The sequence below is a fragment of the Rhinatrema bivittatum genome, chromosome 8, assembly GCF_901001135.1.
Source record: "Rhinatrema bivittatum chromosome 8, aRhiBiv1.1, whole genome shotgun sequence".
Taxonomy (NCBI): domain Eukaryota; kingdom Metazoa; phylum Chordata; class Amphibia; order Gymnophiona; family Rhinatrematidae; genus Rhinatrema; species Rhinatrema bivittatum.
In genome coordinates, this window is record NC_042622.1 from 237,166,203 (window position 1) to 237,187,362 (window position 21,160).

Here is a 21,160-nt window from a genome sequence, read left to right on the forward strand (position 1 = left end):
GCTCCCTGACTGCGATCTCCCTCAGGAGCAGTGAGGACAGGTATCCCCCACACTTTGGCCGCCACGGCGGACCCCGCAGCACGAGGGGCCCTCCGTCCCTTAGGTCCTTTAGCGGAGGAACCCTCTCCCCCTGAAGCACAGCCTGTGCAAAGGAAAAGGGAACTGAGATGGGCTGACCAGGTACCACATATGCCCTACAGGCCTCCTCGTGTAGTTTCTCCGATATCCTGACCACTTTGTTCAAACGCACTCCTTGCTCAGAGATAAGCTGCACCATGTGGCCGAGCGAGGTCGCGTTGCCATGGGAACTCTAATGGCGCGCGGGAAGGCCGGCAGCCGCAGGCACAATGCACGCGCAAATAAACTCCAAAGCCCTCGAAATCACAGTACACAACCAGAGATCCTCGCCAGGGAGCCTTTCTTTTCTTTTTTTTTTTTTTTTAAATGTGGTCGGAGTGGAGGCAGTGAGCTAAAAAAAAGAAATAGTCACCCGGAGCCCAGTCAAGCTGCAACGTGCCGGTCCGAGCTGATCCCAGCTGGGGAACTCACAATAAACATGCCGGCACCCGCAGCTCCCACTCCCTCAACAACCCGGCTCTCACCGGAGTTGGCTGCTGAGGCACTGCACCGCAGACCGACTCTCCTGGCAGTCGTTCAACAGACTCAATTAGAGCAAATGAACAAAACTATTTTTTTTTAAACAAAACTTTACTAAAACAACAAATAAAACAACGAAAACCCCCCCAAGGGGCTACTTTCTTGAGGGAGCTAGTGGCAGACAGGAGGGGACCTCGGGGCACTAAATGGGCCCAGAACCAGTGGGCAGCTACAGCCAGAGGTATCCAACCCCCCCCCCCCCCCCAATTCACCCTGTTCAACTCGACGGATGGCCCATTAAGGAACCTGGAACCTCGAGGACAAATTCCAAAACTCCAACTCCAGATCCAGATCCGTCAGGACTGTAGGTATGTACCTCTATCATCTGCTGGAGACAGAGAAATACTGAGGGACTGCAGGTGGCACTCTCGGATATGTGGCAGTGCCTCAAAATTTTTGTTCTCTGCCTCCATCTGCTGGTGGGGATGCATAAACCCACTGGTCTGGACTGATCTGGGTATGTTCAGGAATGACAAAATACATACATAGAATTTTGATTCAGTACTACTGAAGCTCTCTCGCCTGATTTCAGGATCAATAAATCTTGATAGGACTAAATATGCCTCAAAGCTCACTGCTATCAATACCTGCAGTAAGGCTGGACAGGGCATATGCAATTGGCCTACAGGTTTGTGGCTGAACAGGGCAGACAATTTCTGGGTAAATATTTAATAATAAATATTAATTTGGATGTATACAATGCCTTCCATCAAAAAGATCACAACATGCTTTACAGACTGATACTTCTGAAACCTACATGCAGCCACTTCTGGGGTGGAAAGCCAGGAAAAACATTTAGTGCCTGAATCTTTCCATAGGGATGGAGAAGGAACAATGTTATTACCAATTACAACTGATAAAACTTACAAATAGGGAGATAAAAGTAACCTGCCCAAAGTAACAAAGTCAGCGAGAGGGGTTTTAAATCTACTTCCCAGGAATGCTAACAACTCAATTCTCTACTCTAAGACCAGTATGTCACCAACCCCTCCCTGAAATCTGAAAAAAAAAACCCCCAAAAACAGCAGAAACAAATAAATTTTTGAATAAATAGTAGTATTGCAAGGCTCATTCTGTACCAACTTGATGAAGGGAACATATATCACCAACAACCTGTGAGTGAGGGGAAAACATTTTGGATTAAGGGACAACCAACACGAGCCATGACTTTTTAACAGTCTGGGGTACTGATGCGCAGACATTAAGGAAAGAAAACACAGGACTGCTACTACGGCCAAGTCCATAAGCAAAGCACATCAAGCAACACTGACTGATACATGGAGTTAACCTGCACAGCAGATACTACCATGGGAAGCTTGCTGGGCAGACTGGATGGACCACTGGTCCTTTTCTGCCATCATTTCTATGTTTCTAGTTGATTTGAAGTATAAACGAAGGTCAACAAACACAATATTAGCCTGAAGGCTGTGATTATTTGCTGACCAATCACAGGTCTTGACACTCAGCTCCAGAATGTTGTTGGCTTCCTAGGAACACAGATGGGATTGGCCAGTTGATCTTTTTTCAGCCCTCACCTGTCTTGTCTTCCTAAAGCACCTCAGGTGTTGTGGGAGCTATGAGGCCCAAGAAACATCAACTGAAAGACAGAAGAGTTCACAGCCTGCAGTGAGCTGCTGGTTATAAAATGAAGAGCTCGGAAACCTCTCACTTAAGACGAGTGTGAATCTGCCGACAACTAACATTTTCAAAGCAAAAGACTTTGTCAAGATGAAAGAGGCATTGTGTCATACCTGTGCAATCTCTGTACTGTCCTAGTCACTGTCAATCACTATTTCAAAATCCAGTTTTGTAGCCAATAATGAATGCATGTGATGGGGATTGACTGAGAAATTAGCATTTAGCAACAAGAGTTCTTGAAATCCTGGATTCGGGTGGTGGCGAGGGCGGTTAGAGGAAAGAGTTCAGAATGGGAAGGAGTTTGGGGCTTGGCATAGAATAAATGCAGAATAGGTCAACCTACCCCATCCTCACCCCCACACCCTAGAGAGGAAGCAGGAGAGCAGTCTCTGTAACAAACACAGTCTATGGCAAATCATGATACCTTGGACATATCCAAGGTAAGGACTGGTTTCATCTTTTTATTGCCACTAAATTGACATCATATTGAAGTCAATTCAACTAATCAATTCTTGATGTAAGCAGCAAATATGTGCAATCCCAACATCAATATATTGAACTGATAACCAATCTCCATAATATACATCAGATTGGTGTATATTCAATACTATAGGCAGTGGAATGGGTAGGTCTCCAGGAACATGGAGCTACCAACTTTTTTCCCACATGAAATCAGCAAATAGGGCATTTCGGGGGGGGGGGGGAGAGTAGAGGTTGTTTATTTGCCACCCCCCTCCCCACCAATGAAAAAAAGTGTTCTACTGCCCCTGTTTAACACTTAACTCTTAACCTACTTTCTCATGTGCAACACTGATTTATCTTCATTATTTTCCTTCCAGCTCAAAGTTTCCTTTGACATCTGATATGGATTAGCTAGGACTACAAGTATATTAAATAAAAAATCTGATCTGGAGCAAACAGTTATTATACAAGGAAATGATTGTGTTCAGTATAAAAAAAACATGTAAGAACCAAGGGAAAAAGGCAGCTCTGATAAATTTCATCAATACATAGAATAGCAATGCCATCATTATATAATCCTAAGTAAAGTTCTTCATCCGCAAACCCTGCTGCGTGTTTCCACCTTCTTGCAAGTCTCTGGCAGCTCTCCAGCAATCATGCTGCACCCCATCCATTCACAATTACACCAAGCATGTGCTGCAAAGGGGTAGGTCACTGGCAACACCAGGTCCAATACTGGAACGCCCACCGACAGCTACAACACACGCTGCATCTGTGTGAGTTACAGGGGGGCTGGCAGGTCACTAGTTACACCGGATACGCTATGGAGGAATTTTACTTGTTCTCCACCGCCTGGTATTAAGGGGAAGCAGGCCGCCGGTTATACTGCACTCTGTACTTGTTCACAGTCATCCCATGTATGTTCACCGTCTCACAGATGGTTTTGCATGGCACCATGTCCTCATCCTCTTCTCCAAGGAGCCAGTCCTGAACCACTTCTGCCTCCTCGCCTGTCACATTCCCTTCCAGCCAGCGGTTGTGCCATGCTTCAAACTGTTGGTGGTGTTTCAATAAGACGAGAGGCTGCACCTAAGACGAATATATAAAAAAAAAAACAGATGACAAATGGAAGGGGAGAGGGTGCGGAGGAAGAAAGCATGAATGGAAGCATTTCCCCGATGTGTTTTAAAAAGTAAAAACAGAGACAGTCAACATACAACATTAATATGCTTGTTTCTTAACAAAATAAGGGCCTGATTTACTAAGACTCTTCTCCCAATCTGTGTGTGAGAAACAAAAGTAGGTCAGGCTCTAAGTTTGAAGATTCACAAAACTAGAAGCAATTGTGTAGATACATATAATGTTTTGATTGGCAAAACAAAATTTAACAGATCTCCCTTGGAGCAACTCCATTTATACAGACTAGGTCCAGCACTAGCAATACAAGAATATACTGTCAATGCACCTTAATACTACTCTGGAGGAAGCATCTCTGACACACAGCCCTTGCCAAAAAATATTAACCAAGGAAAGGCCTTGCAGCTCATCATCAGTCCTATATACTGCCATTTGGGTTTGATTCCTGAGACTGGTTTGTGCTTCCCTGGTCAGACCAGGGTTGGGAATGCTGCAGAAGTAGCATTCCCAAAAATAGCTTAACGGTGACATCTACTGGTCAGACATATCAGGTTCTGGAGCGAGCCACAATCAGTGGTGCCTGGCCAGAGATTATCATTGCAATAGTGGGACTAGGTTAGGGGGTGTAGAATAGAGAACCCCCCGGGTTAATTGTGAGTGACGGCAGAGTGCCATAGCCAACTGAGGAAGGTTCTGATTGAGCTGGAAGCTCGAAAGGAGGAGGAAAACTGCTGGATGAAAAAAAAAAATAAATAAAAGCAACGCCATCACCAACCAATGCCAATGATAACAGTTTAAGTTACAAGGAGCCTTGACTCTTGTTTGGTTGCAGTGCCATATTTTAAACTTAGATAAAACAAAAAATTAACTCTACCACTTAAGATCCTTCCCATATACACCTTCCAACAAAAATAAAACAAACAAGAGCATGTAGATGAAAGAGCACAAGAGCACAAAAAACCAACATTTACTCCCTACAACAGGATGGCTTTAAAGGCCAAGGGTCAGAAGGTCAGAGAATTTAATAAACAGACAAATAGAGAGTGACTTAAAAGGCACAGAGCAAAGTGATCACTGGGAAAAATATAAAATACATGTCATAGACAAAAAAACAGAAATAAAAAGCCACCAGTTTCCTTCAAGCTTTCCTGCAGACATGCTTCATTTCAAATGCCAAAGAAAACCAGACAGGTGAGGAAAGGGAGAAAAGGAGGCCGAGAAGCAGCACCTGCTTGGCCCGAGGAAGAGCCCCACATCTGTACATGTAATCTTCCGAGTTCATTATGAACATCATTTTGTGTGTGTTGAGCTTGAAACGGCAGTCGATATTACAGGTGCTTTCTACTCCGATCAGCCTCTTCCATGAGCTCTTCACTTCGTTCTTCATCGCTTTCACTTGCTTACATTGCCACTTGCGAAATTTCTGAATGTTTCTTTAAGAAATAAAAATAGATTACTAAAAACAAGGCCACTTTCATTTAATATCCTCCTCATCTAGTTTTCATTAGGAAACCATCATGCATGGCCCCTCTCCTTATCCTTCTATTGTGGCTCTTGTTAGGCGAGCACTCATTCCTGGTCACATCAAATACCCCTCCACCCACCCACTTTTGCCCTTACAAATAAAGGTTGAGTAAAGCCAGGGCCAGGAAAGCAGGTGTTCTAGGACAGCAGGATGTTAGTCCTCACACATGGGTGACATCATCAGATGGAGCCCAGCACGGAAAACTACTGTCAAAGTTTCTAGAACTTTGATTGGCACACTGAGCATGCCCAGCATGTCACTATCCACACAGCCACGCGGGGTCCCCTTCATTCTCGGTACAGAGAATTACAAAAATAAAATAAACTGAAAATGAAACCCAACTCCACGAAGTGGCAGGTGGGTTTCGTGAGAACTAACATCCTGCTGTCCTAGGAGAACACCTGTTGCAGGTAAGCAACTCTGCTTTCCCCTAGGACAGGGGTGGGCAACTCCAGTCCTCGAGGGCCACAAACCTGTCGAGGTTTTAGGATATCCTAATGAATATGCATGACATAGATTTGCATACAACCGAGGCAGGGTGCATGCAAATCTCTCTCATGCATATTCATTAGGGATATCCTGAAAACCAGACTGGTTTGTGACCCTCGAGGACCGGAACTGCCCACCCCTGCCCTAGGACAAGCAGGATGGTAGTTCTCACACATGGATAAATACCTTGCTGCAGGCTGTGTTCGAATGGAGCGGACCAACAGACACCAAACAGGTGCCAATGGGCACAACAACCTAGATGCTGTTGGTAACAGAGGAAAACAGCCTGAACCCGAAAAATAGGACCCTAGGTGGAAGAGTTGGGTTTAGACTCAAAAAAGGTTATGGAGGACGGATTGGCCGAAGCTACTATCCTGGCAGCCATCTCTGCCCAAGCAGTTGTGAGCCGCGAATGTCGCAGCCCTGTAGATCTCCATCATGGGGACAGCTTGAAAATTAGCCACCAAAGTTGCCATGGCTCCGACAAAGTGAGCCTTAACATGGCCCTCAAACTGCAATCCTGCTTGTGCATAGCAGAACAAGATGCAGTCTGCTAGCCAGGTAGACAGGGTGTGCTTGGCCACAGCAACTCCCATTCTGTTTCAAACAAGATGAAGAGTTGTGTGGACAGTCTATGGCTTGCCATCCTCTCAAGGTAGAACACCAAGGCCCTCTTACAATCCTCTTACAATGTTCATCTGAGAGCGAATGAGGTCTCGGGAAGAAGGTTGGTAGGACGATAGACTGGTTCAGATGGAAGTCTGATACCACCTTAAGCAGGAACTTAGGGGGAGTATGTAGAACCACCCTATCGTGGAAGAACTTTGTATAAGGTGGGTACTTCACCAACGCTTGAAGTTAGCTGACCCAATGCGCCGAGGTGACCGCAAACAAGAATATGACCTTCCAGGTCAGATATTTCAGGTCACATGTGCGCATAGATTCAAAGGGGTCCTTCATGAGGTGAGCCAAGACCACATTAAGGTCCCAGGATACAGGTGGAGGACAAAGAGACCACGCATGAACTGCCCAACCAAGGGTTGTACTGAGACGGGCATACCATTCACCCCGGGATGATATGCCCCAATGGCGCTGAGATGTACTCTGACTGAGATGGTCTTTAAACCAGCTTCCAACAGGTGCAACAGATAGTGCAAGAGCTTTGGGGTGGAGCAGGTAAACGGATCCAACCTGTGCTGCTCACACCAGACAGCAAACCTCCTCCACTTCAGTTTGTATGTCTTTCTAGTCAAAGGCTTCCTGGAGGCAACAGAACTCGAGAGACATCGTCAGACAATGCCAGGGGCTGCAAGACTAACCTTTCAACATCCAGGTCATCAGAGACAATGCTCTGAGGTTTGGATGGCGCAGCCTGCCCTGTGTGTCATCCCCAGACTGATCGGGTTCCGGACCAAGAAGTCCTGCAGGAGTGGGAACAAAATCTGCCACAGCCAATAGGGGGCTATGAGGATCATGGTTTCCACGTCCTGCCGGAGCTTCAGGAACATCCTTCATCGGCAGAGGAAGTGAAGGATACATATACAGAAGCCCCTTACCCCAATGGTGGGCAAAGGCCCGAGGTTGGTTTGCCATCCTCCCTGTAGAGGGAGGCAAACAGATCCATGTCTGGGATTCCCCACAGATGGAAGATCCAGGGACCACTCATGGGGCCAAAAAGACCGACTGAATCGGTCTGCCACCATATTCTCCATCCCTGCCAGGTACACGGCTTGAAGTAATATATTCTTAGAGTGGGCCCAGGACCAAATCTGAACTGCCTCCTGGCACAGGAGGAACGATCCCGTGCCTCCCTGTTTGTTGATGTACCACATCGCTACCTGATTGTTGGTCTGGATGAGGACCTATTTGGTCACCAAGCGGTCCCAGAACACCCACAGGCTGTAACGGATTGCTCTGAGCTCCAGGAAGTTGATTTGGCACTGAGCTTCCTGAGCCGACCACAGGCCCTGGGTGCGGAGCCCGTCCACGTGGGCACCCCACCCCAGTGTGGATGCATGAGTGGTGAGGACAACCTGGAAGGAGGAGGACTGAAAAAGAACCCCTTGTTCCAGATTGGCTAAGTCCTCCCACCAGGATAAGGAAATCTGGAGCAGCGTAGTGACACATATCCATACACTGAGGTCCTAGGAGGCTTGCTGCCACTGGAACCACAGTGTCCACTGCGTCCGGCACATATGCAGGCGGACAAAGGGTCTGACATGGACCGAGGCTACCATGTGACCCAGAAGGCGGAGCATGAGATGCTCTGGCGCAACAAGCCCACCAAGGCTGCCAGGTAAGCGCTCGGTCGCGAGAAAGATAGGCCTTGCCCTCTGGCGTGTCCAGGTGGGCGCCAATAAAACCCAGGCGCAGGGACGGAGTCAGGTGGACCTTCGGGTAGTTGATGACAAACCTGAGAGACTCCAACACCTGAATAGTTAAGTGGAGGGACCATAGCGCCCCCTCCTGGGAACTGCTCTTGATTAGCCAGTCGCCTGAGTAAGGGAACACCTGCGCCCCTAGACGGCGCATCTGCACTGGCACTGGTGCTAGGCATTTGATGAAGACACAAGGTACCGAGGTGAGTCCAGATGGCAGCACCCTGTACTGAAAATGTCTGGTGCCCACCAGGAAGTGGAGATATCTGTGGTGACAGTGGGAGTTCTCGAAGTGCGCGTACATGTCCTTAAGATCGAAGGAGCAAAGCCAGTCCCCCCTCTGCAAGAGAGGGAACAGAATGCCCAGGGAAACCATCTTGAACTTCTCTCTTTTGAGAAAACAATTCAGAGCTTGGAAGTCTAGGATGAGACGGAGTCCTCCAGTCCTCTTGGGGATCAACACATAACAGGAGTAAAACCCCATTCCCTGCTACTGCAGAGGAACTGGTTTGACCGTCCTGACTTGAATGAGGGTGGAGAGCTTGGACAACAGTATTTCCTGATAGGGAGATTGACCCCAAGAGGGACACGTGGCGCATCTCCGGGTGTACTCAAGAAGTTTAAACGATATCCTTGGCAAACGATGGACCAGCGATCCCGAAAGAGGCACAGGCAGCCTCCCACTGGTGGATCTGGTGCCGAGGGCATGGTGACTGGATTAGTGCTCCCTCTCTGCCAGTCAAAACCCTATAGTGGGACTCGGCTGAGGCGCTGGCTGGGGTCTAGGCGCCCATGGCTGCTTGGAGCGGCCTCTAGAGGACACTCGCTGAGAACTCCTGCAGGAAGCCGGGGAGTAATATTTCTGCTGACGGTAGAAGAACCTACGTGCCCCCTTTGCCTTGCCAACCTTCTGGTTGAAGGGGGGGGGGGGGGGTCAAAGGTACTAGTTGAAAGATGCTGGAGGGTCTCATGATGATCCTTTAGCTGAGCAACAGCATCTCAGACCTTATCCTCAAAATGTTTATCCCCTGTATAGGAGAGGTCCGTCAGTTTCTCCTGGACCTCCAGTCGGAGATCTGAAGCTCTGAGCCAGGCCATCCTGCGGGCTCTGATGCCCACTGCGGCCACGTGAGCTGATGTCTCAAAAATGTCATATGTGGAACGCACCTCTTGCTTTCCACATTCGAAGCCTTGCTGGACCAGCACCAGGAAAGCATCATTCGACTGCTGAGGGAGGTGTTCTGCCAATTCCTGAATCTTCTTCCAGAGGTTCCTGGAATGTTGGGCCATATATAACTGGTAGGAGGCGATACGGGCTATTAACATTGCCCCCTGGAACACCTTCCTACCAGTGTGTCCCATTCCCTATGTTCCCAACCAGGAGGTGCTGAAGCATGGGTCCGGGACCGTTTCGCCTTTTTGAGAGCGGATTCCACTACCACCAACTGGTGGGGGAGCTGGCACTGCTTAAACCTGAGGGACTTTTGAACAAGGTAGACAGTGTCAGCCTTCCTGTTAACCAGAGACACAGACACAGGATGCACAGGAGCAACTCCTTGAAGATCTCATGCATGGGAACAGCTACCACCTCTTTCGGTGCGCCCACAAACTGGAGCACCTCCAGCATGTGGTGCCTAGCATTTCTTCCGTCAGGAGCTGGAAATGGATAGACTCCACCATGGTGCTGATGAAATTGGCAAAGGTCAAGTCCTCTGGAGGAAACCAGCACTGTTCCTCTGGGGGGATAGGTTCTGAGAGGACATCGGAGGACTCAGAAGTTTTGTCCTCCCATGGGACGTATGGGGCTTCCTCCTCACTGAAATCCCCCGGAGGGGTCAGTGGGTGACCCGTGCTGACTGCCCATGGTCTGGGCCCTGGAAGCATTGGGGCATTGACAGCACTGAGACCCCTGAAGGATCCGGTGCTGAAAGCAACAGCCTAGGCGCCAGAGGCCCCGATGGCCCTGAAAGCGCTGAGCCTTTCTCCTCGGAGGATCCGGCATTAGGTATAGCACCTGAAGGGGGAGGCAAAAATGGCTGCCGGGGGATGGAGGAACCCCCGGGCACCGGCTGCATAGTGAGGATGCCCAACAGCACGTCGAGATGCTCCAGCAGCAGTGCTAGGATCAAGGGAGTGGGCTCCGGCATTGGTGGAGGTACTGACGGGGCCTGCGGTTCAATACCCTGAGGGCTCAGAGCACTGCCAATGGAACCCTATGATCCAGTTCCTCCTCAAAGGTTGCCACAGGTAGGGCAGGTGCCACTAGATCGCCCTCAAAACGAGGGGGGATCGGTGCCCGACAAAGACATTGGCATCGGTGGGGAGCACCTTGGACTCCCGGGTGCAACTGAGGGCGAAGCCTGGTCTCCGTGAGGCCAACACAGCCAATGCTGGTGCCTTCCTGGAACTGGTGCCATGTGTCGACGGTGACTGTGCTTCCTCAATCTCCCCCGTGCTTGACCTGATCTTTCCCCGGCGCCAAGGAGGGTGAGAAGTCCAATGTCCTGGAGTGCGAGGATACTAACATCAATTGATCTCCAATGCCCCTCTCTGGAGGGGGAGCCTGAGTGGGGGTGGACACCGATGGTTCGGTTTCCATGGATTCCCCTCGACCCTATGGCACTGACGCACCTGACACTGGCATGGAGCCAAAAAGCTTTTCCATTTTATCTAATCGTGCCTGATGTCTTTAGGGGTCATCTGGCCGCAAAGTCTGCAACCCTGGATATCATGCGATACCCCCAGGCAAAAAATACAGACTTTATACGGATCAGTCAAAGACACCGTCCGCAGGCACTGGGGGCACTGACGAAACCTGGAGGAAGCCATGCCTCGAGCCGAAAAACAGATGGTGCAGGGCAGACACAGACGCCAATGAACCGATTGCAAAGAAGGTAAAAACTTACCATGCTGCCCAGCTGACTGGGGGGGGACGGGGGACCCTACACAAAGGCGGCAAAAAAACCACAAGAAAACAAAGAGAGAACTCTTAGAACAGAGCAGAGCTCCACCATTGCAAGGCAATTGCACCGCGGAAAGAAAGAGACTGAAGGGGGACCCCGCATGGCCTCGCGGATAGTAGAATGCTGGGCATGCTCAGTGTGTCAGTCAAAGTTCTAGAAACGTTGACAAAAGTTTTCCGTGCCATGCTCCATCTGATGATGTCACCCATGTGGGGGTACTACCATCTTACTTGTCCTAGGAGTAATTATTTTACATCACTGCCAGCAAAGTTCATGGCTCAGCTAATTTAAAGAGAGGTGATTTGGTAACTATGATCCTAATTAGTGCTGGATGTGTCAAAAAAGTAGGAATGTGGAGAAGTTTACCTTTACCTGATAATTTCCTTTCCTGGAATCCTGCTACACCAGTCCAGATGCACAGGTTTTTCCCTCCCCTATTAGCAGATAAAGGCAGAGAACAAACCTTTTTGATGACGCCATTATAATTGTTACTGTGGTGTAGCCCAGCCATAAACCAGTATTCTTAAGATAGAGCAAAAAAGACACAAAAAACTGTTCATAACTTTTCAAAACCTTAATATAACTAAATTCTAGGAGAATCCTTAAGAGTATCTTCAAAAGCCTACCTAGAATAAAACAGGGAAACAACAAATAAAAACACAAATAAAATGGAGACGCTCAATCTTTTTCAATGAAAAGTAGAATCATATCTGCAAAAAGGAACTCCTCCAAATATAGAGACCCCCAAACTTCCCTGGTGGGTCTTGGTGTAGCAGGATTAGAGGAAAATAAATTATCAGGTAAGGATAAATGTCTCTTTCCTTATCATCCTGCTACACCAGTTCAGACACATAGGAAATACCCAAGCCCTCAATTAAACTGGGAGGGAGGAAGTCAGGGCCATCTGAAGAATGCTAATTCCAAAAGGCTTAGTCTTTCCTGGCATAAACATCCAAGCTGTAGTGCCTTGTAGAGGAATGAAAAGACCACCATGTGGCCACCTTATAAAAGTTTCCTCTGAGACCAGAATTGATGACTTCACCCAAGAAGAAGCTGGAGCTCTCATATTGGGCTCGAAAGCCCTCTGGAACCCATCAATAGATAAACCGCTTCAATTGCCTCGTTAATCCACCTGGCCAGAGTCTTCTTTGAAGCAGGCTCACCTTTGTGAGCCTGCTTCAAAATATATAAATAATATATAAATAATATAAATAATTAAATAATATAAACAGTATATCAGATTTCTAGAACAGATTAATGACTTCTAAATATCTCAGGAGGTCTCAATAGACATTCAGCAACTGGAGTGATCTATCCTTATCACAACTCTCTTCTTTTGTGAATGTAGACAAGAAAAACCTTAGACAAGGAAGAGGGAACTGGACGCAGAGAAACCAAATCAGAGGAAAACCAGAAAAGGGATCCCTGCAAGTTAAGACTGCAATTGAAATATATGCCTAGCTCAACAAATGGCCACCAGAAGTTAGACTTTAGAGAAAAATCCTTCAGCATAGCCTATGCAAGAGGCTCAAATGGAGAGGCCAATAAGCCTTTAAGGACCAGGTTAAGATTCCACTGCAGAACCACTGACCTAAAGGGAGGACAAACCTGCTTTACACCCTGGAGTAAGCAAGACACATCCGGATGGAAAGCTACTGACATTCCTTGTATAACATGAGATTGTTGCTACTTGTACCTTAAGAGAATTTAAGACCAAACCTTTGTACAACCTTTTTGGAGAAAAGTCAAGATGTTAGAAATATCTGACTACCAAGGAGACAGTGACCACTCTTTGCAATACCTCACAAACAGGCACCAAAAAACTTGACATATGCCAGAGACAGAAACTTTACATGCTTTCAACAGAGTAGAGATTTAAGAGACCCTGAATTCCGAGAAAATGGATCAGAAAATCCACATGAAGCCTTACATGATTTGTGTACTAAGGTCTTCTTGGCTAATTCAGGGCTACTGGAATTATCAGGGAATTCCGATACTCTACCCTTCTCCATATCCTCCTTATCAGGGGCAAGGGAGGAAAGAGATAGCAGTGAACTCTCCAGCCACTTTTGGATTAGTGTGTCTTTTCCCTCTGAGACAGACTATCTGCGGTGACTGAAAAACTGGAGACCCTAACTAGATCTGCATACAAGGATGTCTTGGTCAATTGGGAGCTATCGAGGATCACAAGTCCTTGATGTCTCGAGATCTTCTGCAGGACTCTGTCTACAAGTGACCACAGAGGAAACACAATATAGCAGCCAGGCCTGGATCAAGGAAACCAACCTGAACAACCCCTTTATCTTTCTCCTGAAGAACCTTTCTACATTTGCATTCTTGCTGACTGTCATTAGACCCATCACTGACTTTCCCCACCCTGCTACAATCTGAGCAAATGCTGTCTGAGACAGCTCCCATTCTCTGGGATCCAAAGTGTTGCAGCTGAGAAAATCTGCTTGAACATTTTCTATTCCCGCTATGTGCGAGGCCAAGATGACTTAAGTGCTTCTCCGCCAAGTCAAAAAGAACCTTGCTTCTGCTGACACCTGAGAACTCATGTCCCACCTCCTTTGATGGTTTACATACACCACCACTGATGCACTGTCCAACAAAATTCTAACTGCTTGGCCTTGGAGAATCGGTGCACACTGGAGTAGTGCTAACCGTATTGCTCTATTTTCCAAATGGTTGATGGATCACCCAGTCTTCTCCAATGTTCAAGTCCCATTAGCCACCATACCATGACAAAGAGCTCCCCAATCTAACAGGCTGGCATCCACTGTAAATGTGATCCAAGAGGGACATTCTAGGTCCAGTCCTTTTTCCAAATTCTTGGTTACAAGCCAAAAATCCAAACTCAACTTTGACTGTTATGAAACAGTGCAGCTTATTATATAATCTTGTAAGTGACGGTCCTACCTGGAGAACAATGCCTTCTTGTAGGAGCCTCATATGCACTCCTGCCCAAGATACCAAATCTACCGTCATGGATCCCAACACTTGAAGATAGCTCCATATCGACAGTCTCTCTGTGACTAACAAGGAAAATACCTGACTTTGCAGCTTCTGAATACTCTGTGCTATTACCTAAGTGTGGCCCTTCCAGATGTCAAATTGGGCCCCAGATACTCCAGGGACTGAGAAGGCCAAAACTTGCTCTTTGTGAAGTTCCCAACCCAACCCAGATCCTGTAGTAAATGAACTACCCTAGTAGTTGCTATCTCGGTCTCCTGTGTCGAGTTCGCACAGATTAACCAATTCTCAAGTTAAGGATGAACCAGAATTCCTTCTCAATGCAGAGCAGCCACCTCCACTATCATGACTTTGGAGAAGGTCCTTGGGGTAGTGGCCAACCCAAAGGGAAGGGCCTGAAACTGGACCTCACAGTAGCACAAAGCAAAGATATTTGCGATGACTCTCCTTGAAGAGAATGTGCAGAAACATTTCCATTAGATCCAAGGATGTTAAGACATTCTACTCGTTTCACCAACACCTTGACTGACCTCAAAGTTTCCATCTTGAAATGGGGTACTTCTAAGGCCTTGTTGACAGGTTTCAAATTTAGGATAGGATGAACAGTCCCTTCCTTTTGGGGACCATAAAATAAATCAAATTCCAATCCTGACACCACTGAGGAAACGGGATTGGAACTACTGCACCCATGCATAGAAGTAGATTGAGTGTTAACTTTATCACCCCCACTTCCAAGCAGAATGACAAGGAGAAACCATAAATGCAGCTGACATGGGACAGGAAAACTCCAAAGTGAGCGATGTCTAAGACCCATCGGATTGAAGTGATCCAAATCCATCTTCGGTAAAAATCTGACAACAGACTTCCTATTCTGAATACCAGAGACTGGGTAGTTGGGAGTTCATTGGGAGTTCTGGAAAGTTCCTGCACTTCCATCTTTCCTCCACTTTTTACAGCTACAAAATGGATTGGGAACCTACTAATGGGCCTAGATCTCTGACCTGCTGAAGACCTCCCCAGTTTACTTCTTTTCAAGTCCAAGAAATGATTTCTGGACTGGAGCTGGTGTGAAGACTCTTTAGGTTTGTCTTCAAGAAGCCTAGGAACCTTAGACTCTTCCCAAGCCTTTACCAGCTTTAAAGGAAGCTTGATCAGTTTACTTTTAGAAACTGAATATGCAGACCACATCCTAAGCCATAATAAACACTTGGCTGCTACAACAGAAGACATGCTTCTTGCCAAAATATGAACTAAATCAGAGGATGCATCTGCCAAAAAAGTTGCCCCCGGCTCCATCTGAGCCGGGGGCAACTGAGCCACTGCCTTCCAGAGAGATCTCCTGTACACGCTGAGATAACCATAAACCTGCTCTCATGACAATACAGCCACAGGCTGTTACCTGAAGAGCCATACTGTGAATCGGTTATTTACTCTTTCGGATAGTAGAAGGACTAGGGGACACTCCATGAAGTTAGCATGGGGCACATTTAAAACTAATCGGAGAAAGTTCTTTTTTACTCAACGCACAATTAAACTCTGGAATTTGTTGCCAGAGAATGTGGTTCGTGCAGTTAGTATAGCTGTGTTTAAAAAAGGATTGGATAAGTTCTTGGAGGAGAAGTCCATTACCTGCTATTAAGTTCACTTAGAGAATAGCCACTGCCATTAGCAATGGTTACATGGAATAGACTTAGTTTTTGGGTACTTGCCAGGTTCTTATGGCCTGGATTGGCCACTGTTGGAAACAGGATGTTGGGCTTGATGGACCCTTGGTCCATGGCATTTTCTTATGTTCTTATACTAGAAGCTTCAAATGACTTCTTAAGCATCACCTCTATCTTCCTGTCCTGAGCATCCTTGAGAGCTGCACCTCCTTCCACTGGAATAGTGGTTCTTTTTGTGACTACACAAACTAGTGCATCCACCTTAAGGGAATCTAAGTTTTTCCTTTTATTGGGAGAAGAAAGGATACAGCTTTGCCAAAGACCTCCTGCCTTAGAAATTAGCTTGAGGAGAATTTCAAATCCTTGACCAATTTATACAAGGGAATGATTTTGAAGGCTTTCATATACTAATCATAAGATCTTCTGAAGTACTGAGACCCTTCTACATCTTATTTTCTTGTGCTAATCGATTTAACAGACGCTTTTGACACTGTGGACCATACCCTGTTATGCCATCAGCTGAGCAACAGTGGGATCTAAAATAGTGTTCTCTTCCTTCCTAATAGGTCATTCCAAGTCAAATTGGACAATCACACATCTGATACTTTCCATACATGTACAGACTATTATATGATATTTGTTATAGTATTTTCCTGAATTACTTGCCTTTAGTCTTAGATCTTTAGTAAGCAATTTAATATGTACTGGAACATTTCATTTGAGATATGCTGATTCCTGCTTATGAATACTACCTATGTAAACCATCTAGATTTTCTTATTAATACCTATGAATGTTACTACTGTAAAACATTGTGATCATTAAATGGAACGACGGTATCTAAAATGTCTAAATAAATAAGTAAATAAATCTTTTCATCTGAAATATTTAGGACTCGCAAGGACTGAGAAATTAAGGCAAATAGCTCTTCTTTATGAAACAACCTAACCATAGTTACCAGTTTTCCTCTTCAGAGGAATATTCTCCTTCAGAACCCTAAGGTCTATGATAAACCCTTCTGATCTGGAGGATTTCTCATCCTCCATGTCTTCCTCATCCTCTTTTCTCACCCTTCTGCACCTCCAGAAACCACACCCTGGTGGTGAAGCACCATCACAGAGAAAGACATGTAGCTGACATGGCTAGATGTAAACATTTAAAAAATTCTGCAGAAACTGAAGCCCTGGCTGAACAAGGGACTGCATCTGAAAATGAGGTAACTGTCTCTTTAAATGCAGCAGCAAATGTGGCCCTGGAGGGATTAGAAGCAGACTCCTGCACTGCAGGAATCAAATAAAGAGGCCCCGAGTCAGATTCTCCATGCCACAGTTCCAAAATGTCCACTGTTCCTGCCATGGAAGTGAGCACACCGGTGGGAAATGGCTGAACATAAGACCATAAGATATGCCATACTGGGTCAGACTAAGGGTCCATCAAGCCCAGTATCCTGTTTCCAACAGTGGCCAATCCAAATCACAAGTACCTGGCAAGTACCCAAACATTACATAAATCACAAGCCAATATTGCTAATTAATTACCGTAAAAGCAGTTTATGTATTTTTCCTCTAGGAACTTATCCAAACCTTTTTTAAACCCAGTTACACTAACTGCTGTAACCTCATCCTCTGACAATGAATTCCAGAGCTTAACTATGCACTGAGTGAAAAAAGAATTTTCTTCCATTTGTTTTAAATGAGCTACTTGCTAACTTCATAGAGTGCCCCCTGGTCCTTCTATTATTTGAGAGAGTAAATAATCAATTTACATTAACTTGTTCAAATCCTTTCATGATTTTGTAGACTTCTATCATATCCCCCCTCATTCATCTCTTCTCTAAACTGAACAGTCCTAACCTCTTTAGCCTTTCCTCATAGAGCAGCCATTCTATGCCCCTTATCATTTTTGTCGCCCTTCTCTGTACTTTTTACAATGCAGCTATATCTTTTTTGAGATGCGGTGACCAGAATTGCACACAGTATTCAAGGTGCAGTCTCACATGGAGCGATAAAGAGGCATTATGACATCCTCCATTTTATTTGCCATTCCCTTCCTAATAATTCCTAACATTGTTTGCTTTTTTTGATCACCACAGCACACTGAGCAGACAATTTCATAAGAACATAAGAAAATGCCATAATCGGTCAGACCAAGGGTCCATCAAGCCCAGCATCCTGTTTCCAACAGTGGCCAATCTACTGTTGGAAGCCTAGATCTCTTTCCTGGGTGGTAACTCCTAAGATATAACCTAACATTGTATAACTACAGCAAGGGTTATTTTTCCTAGGCGGGACTTTGTCGAACGCCTTCTGATAATCCAAATACACCATATCTACCAGTTCACCTTTGTCTACGTTTATTCACTTATTCAAAAAAATATAGGAGACTTGTGAGGCAAGACTTCCCTTGGGTAAATCCATGGCTGTGTCACATCAAACCATGTCTATCTAAATGTTTTGTGATTTTATTCTTTAACAGTTTCCATGATTTTTCCCAGCACTGAGTTCAGGCTCACTGGTCTATAGTTTCCCAGATCACCCCTGGATCCCTTTTTAAATATAGGGGTTATATTGGCCATCTTCCAATCTTCAGGTACACTGGATGATTTTAATGATAGGTTACAAATTAATTGAAATAGGTTTGAAATTTCATTTTTCAGTTCTTCCAGAACCTTGGGGTGTATACCATCCAGTTCAGGTGATTTACTACTCTTCAGTTTGTCAATCAGGCCTACCACAGCTTCCAGGTTCACAATGATTTGGTTCAGTTGATTTGAATCATCACCCATGAAAACCTTCTCTGGAACGGGTATCTCACCAACATCCTCTTCAGTAAACACCGAAGCAAAGAAATCGTTTAATCTTTCCGAGATGGCCTTATGTTCTCTAAGTGCCCCTTTAATCCCATGAGCATCCAACGGTCCAACTGACTCCCTCACAGGCTTTCTGCTTCAGATATATTTTAAAATGTTTTTATTGTGAGTTTTTGCCTCTATGGCCAACTTCTTTTCAAATTCTCTCTTAGCCTGTCTTATTAATGTCTTACATTTAACTTGCCAATGCTTATGCTTTATCCTATTTTCTTCTGATGGATCCTTCTTCCAATTTTTGAATGAAGATCTCTTGGCTAAAATAGCTTCTTTCAATTCACCTTTTAACCATGCTGGTAATCGTTTTGCCTTCCTTCCACCTTTCTTAATGCATGGAATACATCTGGACTGTGCTTCTAGGATAGTATTTTTTAACAATGTCCATGCATGTTGCACACTCTTAACCTTTGTAGATGCACCTTTCAGTTTGTTTCTATTTTTCTCAAAGTTTCCCTTTTGCATGTTTAGCACTAGAGCCATGGATTTACTTACTGACCCCCCCCCTTTCCAGTCATTAATTCAAATGTGATCATATTATGATCACTATTGCAAAGCAGCCCCACCACTGTTACCTCTCTCACCAAATCCTGCGCTCCACTGAGAATTAGATCTAAAATTGCTCCCTCTCTCATTCATTCTTGAACCAATTGCTCCAAAAAACTGTCATTTATTGCATCCAGGAACTTTATCTCTCTAGCATGCCTGGATGTTTCAATTACCAGTCAATATTGGGATAATTGAAATCTCCCATTATTACTACACTACTGGTTTGGTTAGCTTCCCTAATTTCTCTTAGCATTTCACTGTCTTGTCTCACCATTTTGGACGGTATTATACTCCTATTACTATACTCTTCCCCAACACACAAGGGATTTCTACCCATAAAGATTTGATTGTGCATTTAATCTTTGCAGGATCTTTATCCTGTTGGACTGTATGCCATCCCGGACATAAAGTGCCACCCCACCACCAAGATGCTCCTCTCTGTCACTGCGATATAATCTGTACTTGGTTATACTCTTTCCACCATGTCTCTGAGATGCCAATTAAGTCTGTCATCATTCAATGTTTTATACTCTGAGGAGCCTATTTTAAATTTTACGCGTGCAGGGTACATTTGTGCGCGCTACCTGGCGTGCACGAATGTACACCTGATTTTATTACCTAAGCTAGCGCGCGCAGGGTTAGCACGTGCAAGGGGGTGCACACTTGTGCACCTTGCTCGCTCCGAGCCCAAGGGGAGCTCCGATGGCTTTCCCCGTTCCCTCCGAAGTGGCTCCGAAATCAGAGCGGCCTCTGAGGGAACTTTTCTACCGCTCCCCCCCACCTTCCCCTATCTAACCCACCCCAGCCCTAACTAAATTCCCCTCTACCTTTGTTGTAGAAGCTACGCCTGCCTAACTTGCGCGCACCGGCCAGCTGCTGGTGCGCTATCCCCCGGCACAGGCCACTGTGCCGGAGGACTCGGGACCACCCCGGGACCACCGCCACGCCCCTGGCCCGCCCATTTTTGAAAGCCCCGGGACATGTGCATGCCGCCGAGCCTATGCAAAATAGGCTCCTTGCGCGCAGGGGTAGGTTTTCGGGGGTTACATGCATAACCCTTTGAAAATCTACCCCTAATTCTCCCATCTTACTTCTAAGACTTCTGGCATTAGCATACAAACATTTCAAAGTGTGTTTTTTGTTTGTATTTACATTCTGCTTTTCAGTTGACAAGGATAAATTGGAATCTTTTAGCTCAGGTGGGTTTTTAATTATAGGCACTTGGACTACTTTTCTGAGCCAACAACCTTTCTGATGCAGTCCTTGCCTGCCCCCCAAAGCCACTAATTCGCTGTGCTTCTTGATCCCCCTTATTCTCCCCACAAGCGCGGCAGAGATTTCCTCCTCCTTCCCCCATCTGCTAATATGTTCTATATGCCAAGATGAATGCAGGTTTCTTCCTGAGCTCAAGGGGAGCTGATAAAGCTTTCCCTTCCTGTCATGAGCAAACACACCCTGATTGGAAAAGGAAAATCAAAGCTTTTTCACTTACTACAGCTCCAAAATGCTACAGCCAAACTTTTTCACCAAAATTGTGGGGTGAATATTAAGAGTTGCTTGCATTAAAAAGCCCATACACATGAGTATCTGGGCCAAGCCTAAGCAAATCGCATTTTAAAATAGTCAAATTATGCTTATATATACGTGTGTTCAAGCAACTCAATGTGCAGAAGAAAAGTTAGGAGTTAGGGCGTGTCAGGGAGTTTTGGGCAGGGCCAACATTTACTCACAAATACGGATTTTAAATCACATGCCCGTAGCATGCGCGTTGGACTGTTATCTACACTTACTTACTTCTGCTCTTGATGAGATGTAAGTCTGATGAAAACTTGTTGTAATCCTAAACTGACTGAGTGAGGAGTCT

General features: G+C 45.8%; 1 protein-coding gene across 3 annotated transcripts in view; it reads right to left on the bottom strand.

Annotated features, from left to right (window-relative positions):
- Positions 1-391: 391 nt before the first annotated feature.
- The window catches only part of SIN3B (SIN3 transcription regulator family member B), a 218,213-nt gene continuing 197,444 nt past the window's right edge, over positions 392-21,160 (bottom strand). For all 3 annotated transcript variants that reach the window (XM_029614191.1, XM_029614189.1, XM_029614190.1), the window contains 2 exons: positions 5,123-5,327; positions 392-3,846 (listed from right to left, as the gene is read on the bottom strand). In XM_029614191.1, coding sequence (XP_029470051.1) covers positions 3,616-3,846; positions 5,123-5,327 — 436 coding nt within the window. In that variant the 3' untranslated portion in view covers positions 392-3,615. The remainder of the gene's footprint in view (positions 3,847-5,122; positions 5,328-21,160) is intronic.